General features: G+C 56.6%; 1 protein-coding gene across 1 annotated transcript in view; it reads right to left on the reverse strand.

Annotated features, from left to right (window-relative positions):
- Positions 1-12,205, reverse strand: part of PLXND1 (plexin D1) — a gene marked incomplete at both ends in the record, with an annotated part of 52,185 nt that extends 39,980 nt beyond the window's left edge. Inside the window, one exon of the mRNA XM_080718169.1 lies at positions 10,964-12,205. Within this exon, the coding sequence (XP_080574295.1) occupies positions 10,964-12,205 (1,242 nt within the window). The remainder of the gene's footprint in view (positions 1-10,963) is intronic.
- Between the last annotated feature and the right edge of the window lie 5,189 nt (positions 12,206-17,394).

The following is a 17,394-nucleotide window of genomic DNA, read 5'->3' on the forward strand; positions in this document are numbered from 1 at the left end:
TGTTTCTCATTCTGGCCCAGCCTGGCCCTGTTTCCAGAGCCCCCTTCCCCCGGTCCCTGAGGAGCAGAGTGGGCCGGGCCTGGCCTTCCGTCCCCAGCAGGAGCAGGCCAGCACAGAGGGCCTGTCTCACCCTGTCCCTGCTTCCTCCCCCGAAGGGGACTCCCGGCCCAGGGACAAAGCTACTTGTCCCAGGAACATTGAAACGTTCAGCAAGGGGCTTGAGCCGGGTGTGGTGGCACACGCCTGTAATCCCCGTATTTGGGAGGCTAATACAGGAAGATCACAGGTTTGAGGCCAGCCTCAGCAAGTAGTGAGACGCTCATCAACTTGGTGAGGCCCTCCGCAACTCAGTGAGACCCTTTTTCAAAATAAAGAATAAAAAGTAGGGCTGGGGGTGTAGCTCAGGGGTAGAAGGCCCCTGGGTTCCATCCCCAGTACTAAAAAAAGAAGAAGAAAGAAAGGAAGGAAGGAAGGAAGGAAGGAAGGAAGGAAGGAAGGAAGGGAGGGCTCGTCCCTGCCTTTAACCCCAGCCTTGTGAAAATGTTGGGATCACCAACAGCTTCCAGGAATTGAGCCAGGTGGAGCTGGACAGGCTCGGTTTGTAAGCTAGAGAAACTGAGGCCCATGGAGAGTGAGGTCCCCTTCCGGAGAGCTCCTGAGGTCATTGGGTGGCTGGCTAACCACTGAACCCTCTTCTCTGTTGCTGGGCCTGGCCTTGAGGAGGCTCCAGCTGCTCCTCCATTATATTATTATTATTAGTATTAGTATTAGTAGTAGTAGTAGTAGTATTGTGCAGTACTAGGGATGCAACCCAGGGGCATTCTACCTCCGAGCTACACCCCCAGCCGATTATTTATTTATTTATTTATTTATTTATTTATTTATTTTTATTTTTTGGTGGTACTAGGGGTGGAACCCAGAGGCTTTCTACCTCTGGGCTATACTCCCAGACCTTTTTAAAAATATTTTATTTGGAAACAGGGTCTCACTAAGTTGCTGAAAGGTCTCACTAAGTTGCTGAAAGCCTCACTAAGTAGCTGAGGCTGGCTTCGAACCCGTGCAATCCTCCTGTCTCAGCCTCCCAAGCGCGGGGATTGCAAGCGTGCACCACCACGCCTGGCTTGATTTTTTATTTTATTTTGAAATAGGGTCTCACTGAGTTGCAAAGGGCCTCACTAAGTAACTGAAGCTGTCCTCAAACTGCGATCCTCCTGTCTCAGCCTCCCAAATGCTGGGATTATAAGCGTGTGCCACCACGCCCGGCTCAGCTGCTCCTCTATTAATTACCCCTTAGAGCCTCCTGGCCTGGTAATGGCGCTGCGCCTCTGCCAGCACATGGACTGGACTGGCCTGGATCTTGGTGGCACCGATCATGAGAAGATTGGGCAGTGTGGGGACCTGTCCATTCAATGCTGCCGTGGGTTCGGCGCCAGCCCAAACGCAGGCTTTGGAAAGATGGGAACAGCTACACCCTGGAGGATCCAACCCCGGTGCCTGGCGCTCGGGCACTTTCCAGGCCTGTCCCCACTTGGGGACAGCTGGTTTCCATGGAAATACCCACACCACTGTCAGAGCTGGGAAGGCCCGAGGGAGTCACCTGGGCCAGCCACAGTGGGGACTCTGGGCGAAAGCCCCGGCTCAGCTCTTGCTGGCAGCCAGCAGGACGGATACGAGGACAGCTGGTGCAGGTTCCTGCCACAATCAGATCGCCTGCCCGAAAGCCTCGCGGGCTCCCTGTAGCCCACAGGACCGGGTCCGGATCCCCAGCCCACAGGCACAGCCCCTCTGCCCGAGTTGCTTTCCTCAGCCGTACCTGTCAAGGAGCTGCCCCAAAGTCTCCTCCTGCAAGAAGCCTTCCAGGAGGCTGGGCGCGGTGGCGCACGCTTGTAAACCCGGCATTCAGGAGGCTGAGACAGGAGGATCATGGTTCGCGGCCAGCCTCAGCTACTACTTAGTGAGGCCCTTTGCCACTCAGTGAGACCCTGTTTCAAAATAAATAGGGCTGGGGGTGTAGCTCGGAGGTAGAATGCCCTTGGGTTCCATCCCCGGTGCCACAAGAAGACAGACAGAAAGGTAGGAAGGAAGGAAGGAAGGAAGGAAGGAAGGAGAAGGAAAGAAAGAAAGAAAGAAAGAAAGAAAGAAAGAAAGAAAGAAAGAAAGAAAGAAGGAAGAAAAAGAAAAGAAAGAAAACCATCCCTCCCGGCTTCCTCCAATGAGGCTGTCAGCCTGCGGCATTAGGCATTAGGTACAGCGTATCCCTGGCTCTTCTGGGAGCTACTGGAGTATGGAGCAGGCCATAATATGCCCCTTTTTGGGGAGCCAAGCTCTCATATACCCTCAAGCCTCAAAAGACCCAGCCAGCCAGCCCCCGTTAGAAGCCTGGGTAGTGCGAGATGCGGTGGGGATATGCCAAGATTAGAGACACCTTCAAGAACTGGAGCCCGCTCCTACCTGCAGGGTGGGTCCCGACCAGGACGCTTAGGGACTCCTGGGATGGGCTGCTTTGAAGGGCTCCCTGAGAAGCCCTCCTGCCTCCCCCCATGGAAGCCCCAGCAGGGGCACAACACCTACTCCATGTGCTCCCCTCCTCCAGGGCTCAAGATTTCCCACCTTTATTTAGAAAGGTGCCTTTTTTCTTTTCTTTTTTTGTCTTTTTGGACTGGGGATTGAACCCAGGGTGGTACACTTGTCAGGCAAGCGCTCTGCCACTGAGCTACATCCCAGCCCGTCTCACCTTATTTTTATTTCTTTATTTTTGGTACTAGAGGGAGGAGCCCAGGGACATTCTATTTTTGAGCTACGCCCCCCCCAGCCCTATTTTATTCTTTAGTTTGACACAGGATCTCGCTAAATAGCTGAGGCTGGCCTCACACCTGCCATCCTCTTATCTCAACCTCCCAAGTACTGAGATTACAGGCGTGTAAGATTGTATTTATTTATTTATTTATTTATTTATTTATTTGTTTATTTTGGTGGCATGAGGGATGGAACCCAGGGGCATTCTACCTCTGAGCTATACCCCCAGGCCTGTTTTATTATTTAATTTTATTTTTGCAGTACTGGGGATGGAACCTAGGGGTATTCTACCTCTGAACTACATCCCAGCCCTATTATTTATTTATTTATTTATTTATTTAACAGTATTGGGGATGGAACCCAGGGACATTCTACCTCTGAGCTATACCCCAGTCCTATTTTTGAAACAGTGTCTCACTGAGTTGCAAAGGACCTCACTAAGTAGCTGAGGCTGTCCAAAAACCGTGATCCTCCTGTCTCTGCCTCCCAAATGCTGGGATTACAAGCATGCACCACCACACCTGGCTATTATTTTGTTTTGAAACAGAGTCTCACTAAGGTGGGGAGGGCCTCACTAAGTTGCTGAGGCTGGCCACAAATCCGTGATCCTCCTTGTCTCAGCCTCCCAAGTACTGGGATTGCAAGAGTATGCCACCACGCCCTGCTGCATGCAAGATTTTAATCTACCAACATCCTTGGAGGAAGACACTGGCTCTCTTTTAGAATGAGAAAGCAGAAGGTCCAAAGAAGGTAAAATTGCCCAGCCCTAGGGCCACACACCGTGGCTGCTGAAGAGACTCCAGGTCGACCTTATACTTGCATAACCACGGAGATATTCAGGGCGGGAGAGATACTGACCCAGGCCTGTGTGTCCCTCTAGGCCAGGAGGTCATCCGCGCCACCCCTCACCTGAATCCCACCAGGGGTCTCTGGCGTGGTTGCACCCTTCGCACAGGAAGCTCACTCCAAGCCCCCAGCCAAGCCCAAACACAAAGCCCATCTTGAGAGTGCTCTCTCCCTCCGCCCCCACCTAGCATTTCAGCCCCTTAAATTGGTGCAAAAATACCTTCCTGCCGACGTGTGCCCACCCACTGCATGCTAGATTAAAATTCCTGAGGGCTTTCTTCTTCCTTTACTATAAAAAGACACCTTGAAAATACAGTGTCGGTATTTGCCTGACGCTGTTTCTGTAGCTCCAAATATACAAATATGATGGTCCTTCAACAGTTGAGGAGGAAGACTGTGGGAAGCAAGTTAGACTCGGCTCGTCCCCTCCCGCAACCCTCACTGGGGGACACTGGGCCTCAGTTTATCCCCATTTCCCAGCTTGTTTTCATTTCAAACAGGCTGCGATTTGAGGAAAGAGGTGTAAGCTACATGCAACAGATGCTAATTTCCTCTCTCGGTGTGTGTGTGTGTGTGTGTGTGTGTGTGTGTGTGTGTGTGTGTGTGCCTTTCTCCCAAAATCTTCTAACCGCCCCATATGTGTGCCAAAAACAATCAGGAGTGAAGTTGGGGTGCTCCGAGGGCTGGGTCTTCAGCCCTCTGTGATCTTGCCTTCAAGTGGAACCTTGGGCGGGATACCAGAGGCCACCTCACCGGGGCTATGGGCAGCTTGAGATTCCTGGCAGGGTCCAAGGCCCAGTAAGAGACCCCAAGAGCTGGCGCAAGGGGCTGGGATTCCAGAAGCATCCGTCAAGCTGCCCCACTGAAGGACAGACGTCCCGGGGAGCAGACAGAGACGGGGTCCTACCTCTCATCTAGCTCTACCCAGTGCCATAAAAGCCAGACCACATGGTCCTGGGAAGGAAAGAAAGATCCTAGGCCCCCTGGAATCTCCCTAAACAAACTCATCATCTCCCCAAGGCACCAGCATCGATCCCATGGCTGGGCCCAACGCTGGCAGTTTCTTCTCTTCATGTTGTCGGCCCCACCTTAGGGACTAAGTCCCAGCACCCGAATCCATCCAGCACCCACCTGTTTCCTTCCAAAGGCTCTCAGCACCACCCAGGCTGGGCTTCAGAGAACAGGGCTGGCCAGGTATTGCAAAGGAACAGGGAGTCTCTGACCTGGGAGGCGGTACCAACCAATCCCTGCCTCCATCCCTCCTCATCAGCTATACCTATGGGCTTTCTCTTTCTTTCTGTCTTTCTGTCTTTCTTTCTTTCCCTCCCTCCCCCCCTCTCTCTCTGTCTTTCTTTCGTGGCACTGGGGTTCCTGGAAGCCCTTCTACCTCCGGGCTACACTCCCAGACCTATTTTATATCTTTTATTTGGAAACAGGGTCTCTTAAGCCAGCGCGGCTGACTTCGAACCTGCACGATCCTCCTGTCTCCGCCTCCCAAGCGCGGGGATTACAAGTGTGCACCACCACGCCCAGTTTATACCCATGGGCTTTCTAAAATAATATAAAAAATAATCACAGCGGGGCAGGTGATGGTAGAGCGCTTGCCTAGCATGCAGGAGGTCCACCATGATTAGTCATTCTTATCATCACCATCAATAGCAACTGCAGACTCCCCTGCCTTCTGGCTCGCTATTGAGAGCTGCTTTTTTTTTTTTTTTTTTTTTCTTTCAGTACTGGGGATGGAACCCAGGGCCATTCTACCTCCGAGTGACACCCCCAGCCCTATTTTTTATTCTTTATTTTGAAACAGGGTCTCACTGAGTTGCAAAGGGCCTCACTAAGTAGCTGAGGCTGGCTCCAACCCTGCACAATCCTCCTGTCTCAACCTCCCAAATGCTGGGATTACAAGCGTGTGCCACCACGCCCGGCTTACTGAGAGCTTTATGTGACATGTATTATATCATTCATTCCCCAAAACAATACTAGGAGATACTCAATATTTATTAATTTATGTATTTATTTACTTATTTTTGCCGTACTGGGGAAGGAACCCAGGAACCTTCTATTTCTGAGCCACACCCCCAGACCTATTTTATATTATTTTACTTTTTTGCAGTATTGAAAATGGAACTCAGGGGCTTTCTACCTCTGAGCCACACCCTCAGCCCTATTTTTTATTCTTGGTTTTTTTTTTGTTGTTGTTTTTTGTTTTTGCGAGTCTGGGGGTGGAACCCAGGGGCATTTGACCTCTGAACTAAACCCCCTACCCTATTTTTTATTCTTTATTTTGAAACAGGGTCTCACTAAGTTACGGAGTGTCTCACTAAGTAGCTGAGGCTGTCCGTGAACCGCAATCCTCTAGTCTCAGCCTCCCGAATGCTAGGGTTACAAGTGTGCGCCACCACACCCGGCTATTTTTTATTCTTTATTTTGAAATAGGGTCTCACTGAGTTGCAGAGGACATCACTAAGTGACTGAGGCTGTTCGAGAACTGCGCTCCTCCTGTCTCAGCCTCCCAAATGCTGGGATTACAAGTGTGCTCCACCCTGTCCAGCTAAAGTCCAAATTCTTAACCTGTAACTGGGGAGCTATGGCCTGGAGCAAGAATGACAACCACCCAAGCCAGGCATGGTGGCACAGGCTTGTAATCCCAGCATTTGGGAGGCTGAAACAGGAGAATCATGGTTCACGGACAGCCTCAGCTACTTAGTGAGGCCCTTTACAACTTAGTGAGACCCTATTTCAAAATATAGAATAAAAATTAATCAGAAGCCGGGCGTGGTGGCACACGCTTGTAATCCCCCCACTTCGGAGGCTGAGACAGGAGGATCGTGCAGGTTCGAAGCCAGCCTTGCTGGCTTAAGAGACCCTGTTTCCATAAAAAATATAAAATAGGTCTGGGAGTATAGCCCGGAGGTAGAAGGGTTCCATCCCCAGTACCACCAAAAAAAAAAAAAGAAAGAAAAATCAGAAGCCGGGCGTGGTGGTGCACGCTTGTAATCCCAGCACTTGGGAGGCTGAGACAGGAGGATCGCACAGGTTTGAAGCCATCCTCAGCTACCTAGTAAGGCTCTTAGCAACTTAGTGAGACTCTATTTCCAAAAAAAAAAAAAAAAACACATAGTCTAGGGGTGTAGCTTGGAGGTATAAATACCCTGGGTTCCATCCCCAGTACCACACACACACACACACACAAATCAGGCTAGAATGTAGCTCAAAGGTAAAATGCCCCTGGGTTCCATCCCCAGTACAGCAAAAAAAAAAAAAAAAAAAAAAAAAAAGAAGAAGAAGAAGAAGAAGAAGAAGAAGGGCGGACCAGCCAGGGGCCAAGGGCTGGGTGCACCTGGGGACTGGCCTGCATCCCCCAACCAGGCCATGAGAGACACAGGGAGAGTGGCCTAGAGGGGCCTCAGCAGGGATCTCATGGCCTTGGGTGGAGAAAAGAAAGACGACCTTGGCTGTTCAGTTCCTGGGACCATGTCTGTGTCCCTGAAGGGGCCCTGCCTCTACTGAGGATGCCTCCCTTAACAGGGTGAGTCATTGTCTGGGCCCCCTGAGGGGAGGAGGGAGGGGATGAGGGACTGTGAGGACCAGGTCAGTGTTTGCCAGAGGGAGAAGAGGAGCCGCAGTGGCCCAAGGAATCCCTCAGGTCCACACCTGGCTAGCAATGCTAAGGCCCAACACAGCCTGCAGGGTGGCCCTGGAGGGTGGCCTTCCCTCCTCTCGCCCGCCCGCGCGGGAACTTCAGTGCAGGGGATCTCCAGCCCTGGATGGGAACCAAGTATAATTGGGAGGGACGCTGGTCGGTGACTGTCCCAATTTCAGCACTGTGCCGCCCGCAATGGTGGACTGGTCCCCTGAGATGGTCCACCCGCTCACCCACCGTGATCTTCAATTTCAGGGGGGGGGGCTGGCAGGGTGGGGTCACAGCAAGAACCAGGGCCAATGAGAAGGAATGGGTGTTTTCTCAAAGCTCCCCATGCTGGGGCCCACCCACAGGGGCAGAATTAATCTTAGGAGATTCTTGTGCCCCATTGCCAGAAGAAGGCAAGTTCCTGCATTTATTTTCTTTTGTTTTTGCTGCAATACATACTAGGGATGGAACCCAGGGGTATTCTACCTCTGAGCTACACCCCCGGCCCTATTTTTTATTCTTTATTTTGAAACAGAGTCTCACTGAGTTGCAGAGGGCCTCACTAAGTAGCTGAGGCTGTCTGCGAACCTGGATCCTACTGTTTCAGCCTCCCGAATGCCGAATTACAAGCGTGCACCACCATGCCCCACTAGGTCCTGCATTTGGCGGTATTGGGCTGTCTTTTCAGTGCTTACTGACTCAGGAGGGGGAGATGTGATGCCCTGCTGATGGGCTGCAGTGAGGGAACCCCAGGGCACAAAGTCCCCACCTGCACTCCAGTGTCTTATCCAATATCAACACACAGGCTGAGTCCCTTACCTGGCCCTCTTGTCCCTGAACACGCTGGTCTCAGACACCTGAGCCCCAAACTATTCGCCCATCCTCATTCTGATCCTCAAGACCCTCCTCCAGCCACCTTCCTCCACTCCCCTGGACCCTGGATCTGCACCCCAGATACCCAGGACTCCCCCAACACACACACACACACACACACACACACACACACACACACACACACTCCAGCCCCGCGTGGTAGGAACACAGAATCTGAAGCCAGACAGAGATCCCGGCTCTGTGATCCAGAGCAAACCACATAACCTCCCTGGGCCTGTTTCGTCATTTGTAAAAGAGAGATGAGAATAGAGAGCCAGGCTTGATGGCGTGCGCTCCTAAGCCCAGCATTCGGGAGGCTGAGACAGGAGGATCCGGGTTTGCAGCCAGCCTCAGCTACTTAGTGAGGCTCTTTGCAACTCAGTGAGACCCAGTTTCAAAATAAAGAATAAAAAGTAGGGATGGGGTGGTAGCTCGGAGGTAGAATACCCCTGGATTCCATCCCCAATACCGAAAAAAAAAAAAAAGAGAATAGAAGGCTATTTTAAGCACAAACAGAGGTATGACACTTGATGCGCTAAGTAGGTCCTCCGTGGCATTATTTACCCCAGATCTGCCATGTCTGCGACCTACTAAGTGCTTGTTAAACACTTACTGAATGAGTGAATTTAAAAAAAAAAAACAAATTGGCCTCAGGCATATACCTGCTGTTTGCCAGCCAAGCAACCTCCCTAGACAACCTACTAGTCCTCAAATATTATGTCATGTCCCCTGCCACACACATCCCGTAGTACATCGGCACTCCTGCCTGCTTACAGACGTGTGTGACTGGCGAGCATACAAGTTTGGTGCAAAGGCTGCCACCTGGTAACTCCCAAACAGGCTCGAAGAAGACACCTCTGAGCCCACCTCTGACCCAGAGTGCACCACCTTCGGCTCCGCCTACCCACCCTGGCCCGCGGGGCTGTGTGCGCGCACCCGTGGCTTTTTTCTTTTTCTTTTTTTTTTTTTGGGGGGGTAGGGTTACCCCAGGGCCATTCAACCTCGGAGCTACACCCCCAGCCCTATTTTTCTTTTTCTTTTTTTCTTTTTGCGGGTCTGGGGATGGATGCCAGCGGCATGCTACCTCCGAGCTACACCCCCTACCCTATTTTTTTATTCTTTACTTTGAAACCGGGTCTCACTGAGTTGCAGAGAACCTCACTAAGTATCGCTGAGGCTATCCGCGAACCGCGATCCTCCAGGTCTCAGCCTCCCGAATGCTGGGATTACAAGCGTGCGCCACCACGCCGGGCATACTTTTCATTCTTTATTTCGAAACTGGGTCTCACTGACTTGCAAAGGGCCTCCCTAAGCAAGTAGCCGACGCTACTTACTGCAAACCACGACCCTCCAGTCTCAGCCTCCCAAATGCTGAGACGACAAGCGCACCCCGGGGGGCTCGCTCTCTCCCCCGCCCCAGCATCCAGGTATCAAAACCTGGACCCCACACCCAGGCGTACTCACCCGCATCACCCACCGCTCCCTCCATCCCTACTGGGGGCACGCACTGGGGCCCTGGGCTCTTCCTCCCCCCAGCATCCAGGTATCCATGGACAACCTGGACCCCACACCCAGGCGTACTCACCCGCATCACCCATCGCTCCCTCCGTCCCCACTCGGGGCGCGCACCGGGCCCCCGGGCTCTCCAACCCCCCAGCATCCAGGTATCCAGGGGCAACCTGGACGCCACTCCCGGGCGTGCTCACCCATCGCTCCCTCCGTCCCCACTCGGGGCGCGCACCGGGGCCCCGGGCTCTCTCCCCCCCCCAGCATCCAGGTATCCAGGGGCAACCTGGACGCCACACCCAGGCGTGCTCACCCATCGCTCCCTCCATCCCCACTCGGGGCGCGCACCGGGGCCCCGGGCTCCCCAACCCCCCAGCATCCAGGTATCCAGGGGCAACCTGGACGCCACACCCAAGCGTACTCACCCGTATCACCCACCGCTCCCTCCGTCCCCACTCGGGGCGCGCACCGGGGCCCCGGGCTCTCTCCCCGCCCCTAGCATCCAGGTATCCATGGGCAACCTGGACGCCACTCCCAGGCGTGCTCACCTACCGCTCCCTCCATCCCCACTCGGGGCGCGCACTGGGGCCCCGGGCTCTCTCTCTCTCCCACCCCCCCAGCATCCAGGTATCCAGGGGCAACCTGGACGCCACTCCCGGGCGTGCTCACCCACCGCTCCCTCCGTCCCCACTCGGCGCGCACCGGGGCCCCGGGCTCCCCACCCCCCCAGCATCCAGGTATCCAGGGGCAACCTGGACGGCACACCCAAGCGTACTCACCTGTATCACCCATCGCTCCCTCCGTCCCCACTCGGGGCGCGCACCGGGGCCCCGGGCTCTCTCCCCCACCCCCCCAGCATCCAGGTATCCAGGGGCAACCTGGACGCCACTCCCAGGCGTGCTCACCCACCGCTCCCTCCGTCCCCACTCGGGGCGCGCACCGGGGCCCCGGGCTCTCTCCCCCACCCCTCCAGCATCCAGGTATCCAGGGGCAACCCGGACGCCACTCCCGGGCGTGCTCACCCACCGCTCCCTCCGTCCCCACTCGGGGCGCTCACTGGGGTCCCCCAACTCCCCAGCATCCAGGTATCCAGGGGCAACCCGGACGCCACTCCCGGGCGTGCTCACCCAGCGCTCCCTCCGTCCCCACTCGGGGCGCTCACTGGGGTCCCCCAACTCCCCGGCATCCAGGTATCCAGGGGCAACCCGGACGCCACTCCCGGGCGTGCTCACCCAGCGCTCCCTCCGTCCCCACTCGGGGCGCCGCCCGCGGGTCGGCCCGTCCGTCTCCCCGCCCGCGCGCCCTCACCTGGATGCTGCGCTTGCGCTCGCAGGCCGGCCCGGTGCCCTGCACCACGCTGTCCAGCACGGCCACCACGTCGGGCGCGGGCTCCACGAAGCAGGCGGCGCGCGCGCGGCGGACGGCGGCCTGCACGTCGGCGAAGCGGAAGGCGCAGAGCGCGGCGGGGGCGGCCGGGGCGGCCGGGGCGGGGGCGCCCCCCCCCCGGGGCCGCTCGAAGACCGCGAAGAGCCGCTCGCGCGCGGGGAAGGCCGACACCAGGCGGCCGTAGAGGTCGCCGCGCCGCGCGCCCGCCGCGCACTGCAGGCCCAGCTGCACGTAGGACTCCGTGAGCTTCTCGGCGTCGCCGCCCGCGCCGCGCGGCAGGCAGATGCGCGCCAGCAGGCTGCGCGCCGGGCCGTCCTTGTCGCCCGCGCGCGCCTCGCTGTTGAGCGCCAGGTAGGCGTAGGGCCGCGCGCCCGGCGGGTGCAGGAAGGCGCGCACGAAGCCCAGGCGGTGGCGCTCCTTGGCGCCCTGCTTGATCTTGAGCACGTTGTCGTCGGACGGGTTGAGGTCGAAGGTGAAGAGCCGCGCCGGGTCCCCGCGCGCGTCCAGCGCGCGGATGGCCACCTCGGGCGTGTTCTCGAAGCGGTGGTCCTCCAGGCTGCGGTTGCGCGGGAAGAAGGCGCTGCCGAAGCCCGTGTACGTGGCGCCCACGAGCAGGCGGCTGCCGCGGGCGCCGGCGGCGGGCGGCAGCAGCAGCCCCACGGTGGACGCGTTGGCGTGGTTGGCCGCCACGTTGAGCATGCTGGGGAACACGGCGACCGGCGCGGCGGGCGGCGCGGCGGGCGGGAAGCGCACGGCCACGGCCGAGATGTTGCCGCGGCGCCGCAGCTGGCAGAGGCCCTGGTAGATGGAGCCGCACGCCACCACCAGGCCCTGGCCGGGGTCCAGCTGCAGGATCTTGTTGTAGTTGTCGGTGAGGCGCCGCGGGTGCTCGCACGAGGCCTGCGGGAGCTGCGGGGCGTGGCACAGCGGGCTGTCGGCCACCGGGCCCACGGCCGCCTCGGCCTCCAGGCTCAGGTTGGCCCCCGACAGCTGGTACAGGCGGTTCACGGCCGCCAGGTACACGGTGCCCGCCGCGCCGTCCAGGGCGAAGTTGTTGGTGGGCGTGGGCGAGGGGAAGCGGCGCTGGATCTCCAGGGCGCCCGCGCGCGCCGCCCCCAGCGCCAGCAGCAGCAGCGGCAGCGGCGGCGGCGGCGGCAGGGGCATGGCCGCGGTGGCCCGGGCGCTACGGGGCTGCGCGGCGCGGCGAGTGCCTGGGGCGCGGCGCGGCCGGGAGCCCGGAGCCCGGAGCCCGGAGGCGGCGGCGGCGGGAGGCGGGGGGCGGGGGGCGGGGGGCGGGCCCGGGCCGCGAGCGCTTCCTGCCCGCGCCAGCCGCCCCCGGCCCCGGCGCCCCGGCCCGCCCGGCGGCAGCGCGGCACAGCCCGGGGGCGGGGCGGGAGGCCACGCCCATCCGCGGGCCCCGCCCCCGGCCCCGCCCCGCCGCCGCGCCCGGCTGGGCGGTGGGGCGCGCCGCCCGCGGGCCCCGGGACCGGTCGCCTCCCCGGCGCCGCCGCCCCCGCCGCGGGCCCTCGCTCCTCCCCGCCTCGCTCCGGCTCCTCGCTTTCCCTTCCTCTCCTCTTTCTCTCCGTCTCGGTCTCTGTCCGGTTCTCAGCGCTTGTCACCCACCCCAAACTCTGTGCGGGCCGTGGGCCGCTCTTTTTCCCGGCCTCTCTCTCTCTCTCTCTCTTTCCTCTCTCTCTCCTTTGCTTTCTCTTCTCTTTCTCCCTTTCCCTCTCTCCCCTCTCTTTCCCCCTTTCTCTCTCTCTCCTCTCTCTCTCCTCTTCTTTCTCTTCCTCCCTTTCCCTCTCTCCCCTCTCTTTCTCCTCTCCCCCCCTCTCTCCCCTCTCTCTCTCCCCCGCTCTCGCGCTCTCTCTCTCTCTCCCTTTCTCGCTCTCTCCCCCCTACTTTGCTGGGGTCTCTGTCAACCTCGCCTCTCCCTATTCCATACTCTCTCGCTTCCCTTTTCCCTGGCTCCTTCTTCCCCTGGGATCCTCCGTTTCCCCCCCCCCCCCCCCCCCGTTTCCCAGAGCGTGCCTTTTCTCCTCCATCCGCCTGCCTCTTCCCTTCCTCTCTGCCTTTCTGGTCACAGGTCACCGTTAACCACCCCCAGTCTCTTCCAGAGCAGGGACCTCAGAGCCTGGAACTCAGTATCCCTTCCCCAACCCCCAGGCCTGTAAAGGGGGTTTACAGGCAGCGGGGATGAGACCTGATGCTTGGGGATCTGAGAGCTGCACTGGGAAACTATGGACAGAGGAACGGCTTGGCACACCAGCCATGGGGCGGGCTGGGCTGCACAGGCCACCCAGAGGGTGCTCTGTCCCCACAGTGAGTGGTCCCTGGAGTCCCAACTTTTTCACGCGGAGCCCCAGTCCTGGGGGCCGCTGCCTCCCATCCCCACACCTCGCCGAGGCCCTTTCCCTCAGTCCAGGGCTCGGGAAGGTTCTGAAATTCTTCCAGATGCAGTAGGGGTCAGCCGCACACATGAGCTGGCCCTGGCACGGGGGGCGGGGGGCCAGCAGGGGCCGGCAGTGAGGATTCTGAGGTCACCGTCCCTATGAGGGATGCACGCTCGTGCAATATCTGGCCCACACCTCTCCCCAGGCACTGAGCCAAGCGCCACACTGCATGGGCACCTCTGAGGTCGGTACTGGTACTATCCCATTGCACACATAAGAAACTGAGGCCCCAGAGGTAGAGGGACAGGCCCAAGATACACAGCTCATCAGCGGCAAAGCTACAGGGTCCAAAGGCCCAAGTCTACCAGCACCCGCCCCTCAGCCAAGCGGAAGGATGGGGTGGGGGGGCTTCTCTGTGTCGGCAGGAAAGGCTGGGTCTACAGCCACCCCCGTTTCCCTCACCCAACACCCTCTCTTTCCTGCTGTGCTGCCTGCAGGGTCCCACCCCCCACCTCCTTGATGGCCAGGGGTGGAACTTGCAGGAAACTGTAGGCCCCCTTCCTGGCTTATCTAGGGGACCACTGATAAGACGGTGTCCCTGCCTCCATCTCTGGGTGGGGAGGCACTTGTGGGAGACACTGAGGGGCCTCCGCCGGGATGCACCTTCTGCTGGCCCTCCACAGCACCCCACGCTCCTGTCGGTCCCTCCTTCTTCTCTTCCCTGTCTTATCTTTCTCCCGTCTCCCCACCCTATCTGCGCTCGGCTCTGCGTTCTTGCTCCTCCCGGGGGTTTTCCATGGATCTCGTTTCGGTTCCCTTTGCACCCTCTCGTCTCTTTGAGTCTGTCTCTCCCGGTCTCTGTCTCCAGTCTCTACCCCCTTTCTGGTCCTCCACCCGTCTCTCCCTCTCCCCCTCCGGGCTTCCTTCCTGTTTCCTTCTTAAAGTCTTGCCAGTCTTGCCGCATCCTGCAGCTCCCCCCACTGAGCCTTAAGGATAATGCTCCGTGGCGTCTTCACCCGGACCAGCATGTACAGGCTTGTTCTGGGCACTCACGTCCACAAACTGAATGTAGGAGCCAGGTGTGGTGGCACACGCTTGTCATCCCAGCATTTGGGAGGCTGAGACAGGAGGAGCGCAGCCAGCCTCAGATACTTAGTGAGGCCATTTGCAACTCAGTGAGACCCTGTTTCAAAGTAAAAAATAAAAAATAGGGCTGGGATGAGCCAGGCGTGGTGGCGCACGCTTGTAATCCCAGTACTTGGGAGGCTGAGACAGGAGGATCGCGCAGGTTCGAAGCCAGCCTCAGCTACTTAGCGAGGCTCTCAGCAATTTAGTGAGACCCTGTTTCCAAAATAAAATATAAAATAGCTTTGGGAGTGTAGCCCGGGGGTAGAAAGCCCCTGGGTTCTATCTACGGTACCACAAAAGGGTGTGGGGGGGGCTGGGAGCCAGGTGTGGTGGCGCAGATTTATAATCCCAGCATTTGGGAGGCTGAGACAGGAGGATTGCGCAGGTTCGAAGCCAGCCTCGGCTACTTAGTGAGGTCCTTTGCAACTAAGTGAGACACTTTCAAAATAAAGAATAAAAAATAGGACTGGGGGTGTAGCTCGGAGGTAGAATGCCTCTGAGTTCCATCCCCAGTACTAGGAAAAAAAAAAAATAGGACTGGGATTTAGTTCAAAAGTAAAATGCCCCTGGGTTCCATCCCCAATACTGCAAAAAAAAAAAAAAAAAAAAAAATGGGGCAAGGAGTGGAGCTCAGAGGTAGAATGTCCCTGGGTTTCATCCTCAGTACACACACACACACACACACACACACACACACACACACACACACTCACACTCACACACATTCACACGCCCTGAAGGTAGGAAGTGCTATGTGACCATAAGCAAGTCACCTGTCTTCTCTGAGTCTCGGCTTCCTCAACAGTAAAACCATAACCACACTAGCACATGTGCCCTTGGAAGGCTGTGACAGAATGACAGCAAGCCCGGTGCTAGGCACATCACAGGCAAGCCGCAAACCCCAGACTCTCTCCCCCTGTGCCACGGAGTGATGGCGTCAGCAGCCCATGCTGGAGTCGGGATGCAGGGGCAGGAGGACTGCAAGAGAAGATTTCCTACCCAGATCCCACATCAGCTAGAGGGGCACGGGGGCTAGCCCTGGCCTCACCCTGCACTACGTCATGCCAAAAGGCTGGGGTCCATGAACCCATTCCTCAGATGGGGAAATGGAAGAGCACCAACAAGGCAAGAATCGGAACCTGATGTATCTCCAGATTTTTTATTTTTTATTTTTGGTGGTACTGGGGTTCCTGGAAGCCCTTCTGCCTCCGGGCTACACTCCCAGACATATTTTTCTTTATACTTTTTGTTTGGAAACAGGGTCTCTTAAGCCAGCACGGCTGGCTTCAAACCTGCGCGATCCTCCTGTCCCCACCTCCCAAGCGCGGGGATTACGAGCGTGCGCCACCACGCCGGACTCTCCAGATCTTTTGCTCCGCCAGATAGCTAGGAGTTCTTTTCAGTCAGGATGGGTTCTGACAGCAGTCACCCAAACCTTCCTTCTGACAGAGGAGAGGCTGACCTCAGTTGGCTCAAGGATGGAGAGGAAGAGGATGATCGCGTCTCCTGGCCTTGCTAAGATTTCATGGAGCATCCTCCAGAAAGGAGGCAGCTTCCAGGAGATGGAGAGTACCCAGGCTGGGCTTCACTAACTTGGAACTAACCAACCCACATTATTTTTTTGAGGTACTGAGGATGGAACCCAGGGGTATTCTACCTCCGAGCTATATCCCCAGCCATATATATTGTTTTTTATTTTATTATTATTATTATTATTATTATTATTATTATTATTATTATTAGTGGTACTGGGGTCCCTGGAAGCCCTTCTGCCTCCGGGCTACACTCCCAGACCTATTTTATACTTTTTTTTTTTTTTGAAACAAACAGGGTCTCCTAAGCCAGCATGGCTGGCTTCAAACCTGTGTGATCCTCCTGTCTCCGCCTCCCAGGCAGGGATTACAAGCGTGGGCATTACAAGCGTGGGCCACCACGCCCAGCCCCAGCCCTATTTTTCATTCTTTGTTTTGAAACAGGGTCTCACTGAGTTGCAAAGGGCCTCACTAAGTAGCTGAGGCTGGCCATGAACCACGATCCTCCTGCCTCAACCTCCAGAATGTTGGGATGACAAGCGTGAGCCACCATGTCTGGCTCTGTTTTGCTTTTTGAAATAGTTATCTAAAGGTGGACGTGGTGGCTCAAACTTGTCATCCCAGCCTTTGGGAGGCTGAGACAGGAGGATCGCGCAGACTCGAAACCCCTCGCTGACTTAAGAGACCCTGTTTCCAAATAAAAATATAAAAATAGGTCTGGGAGTGTAGCTCAGAGGTAGAAGTGTTCCATCCCCAGTACCACCAAAAAAAAAAAAAAAAAGGCTTTAACTAACCCAGATGAACCAATCCCGGCTGCTGGTGCAGTCCCTCCAAATGACGTGCAGGCGGCCACATTCCGCTCTTGCTCAAGACTCCTGATCATATCGGGGAGAAGGTCTCTGTCTGGGGCTAACATATCTTTAATGACTCTAACATTTGTCATTGTCATTTTTTAATAGAAAGAAGGTCTCCAGCTCGGGGCCAATGACGTTCGTATTTTAATTTTTACTTGTAGAGTCTTGAATTTGCAGTGACTTCCTAGTTTCAGTCATGGGTGCCGGTGTTCCGTGTACAAGAATGACATAAAGCTTCCTGACAAGTGCGTTTATGGAAGTCTTTAAGAAGTGAGTTCAGCCGGGATTATGCTTGTAATCCCAGCATTCGGGAGGCTGAGACTGGAGGATCGCAGTTCACAGACAGCCTCAGCTACTTAGTGAGGCCCTTTGCAACTCAGTGAGACACTTTTTCAAAATAAGAATAAAAAGTTGGAGCCGGGCGTGGTGGCGCACGCTTGTAATCC

Source organism: Muscardinus avellanarius, assembly GCF_963383645.1.
Source record: "Muscardinus avellanarius genome assembly, chromosome: 22".
Taxonomy (NCBI): Eukaryota; Metazoa; Chordata; class Mammalia; order Rodentia; family Gliridae; genus Muscardinus; species Muscardinus avellanarius.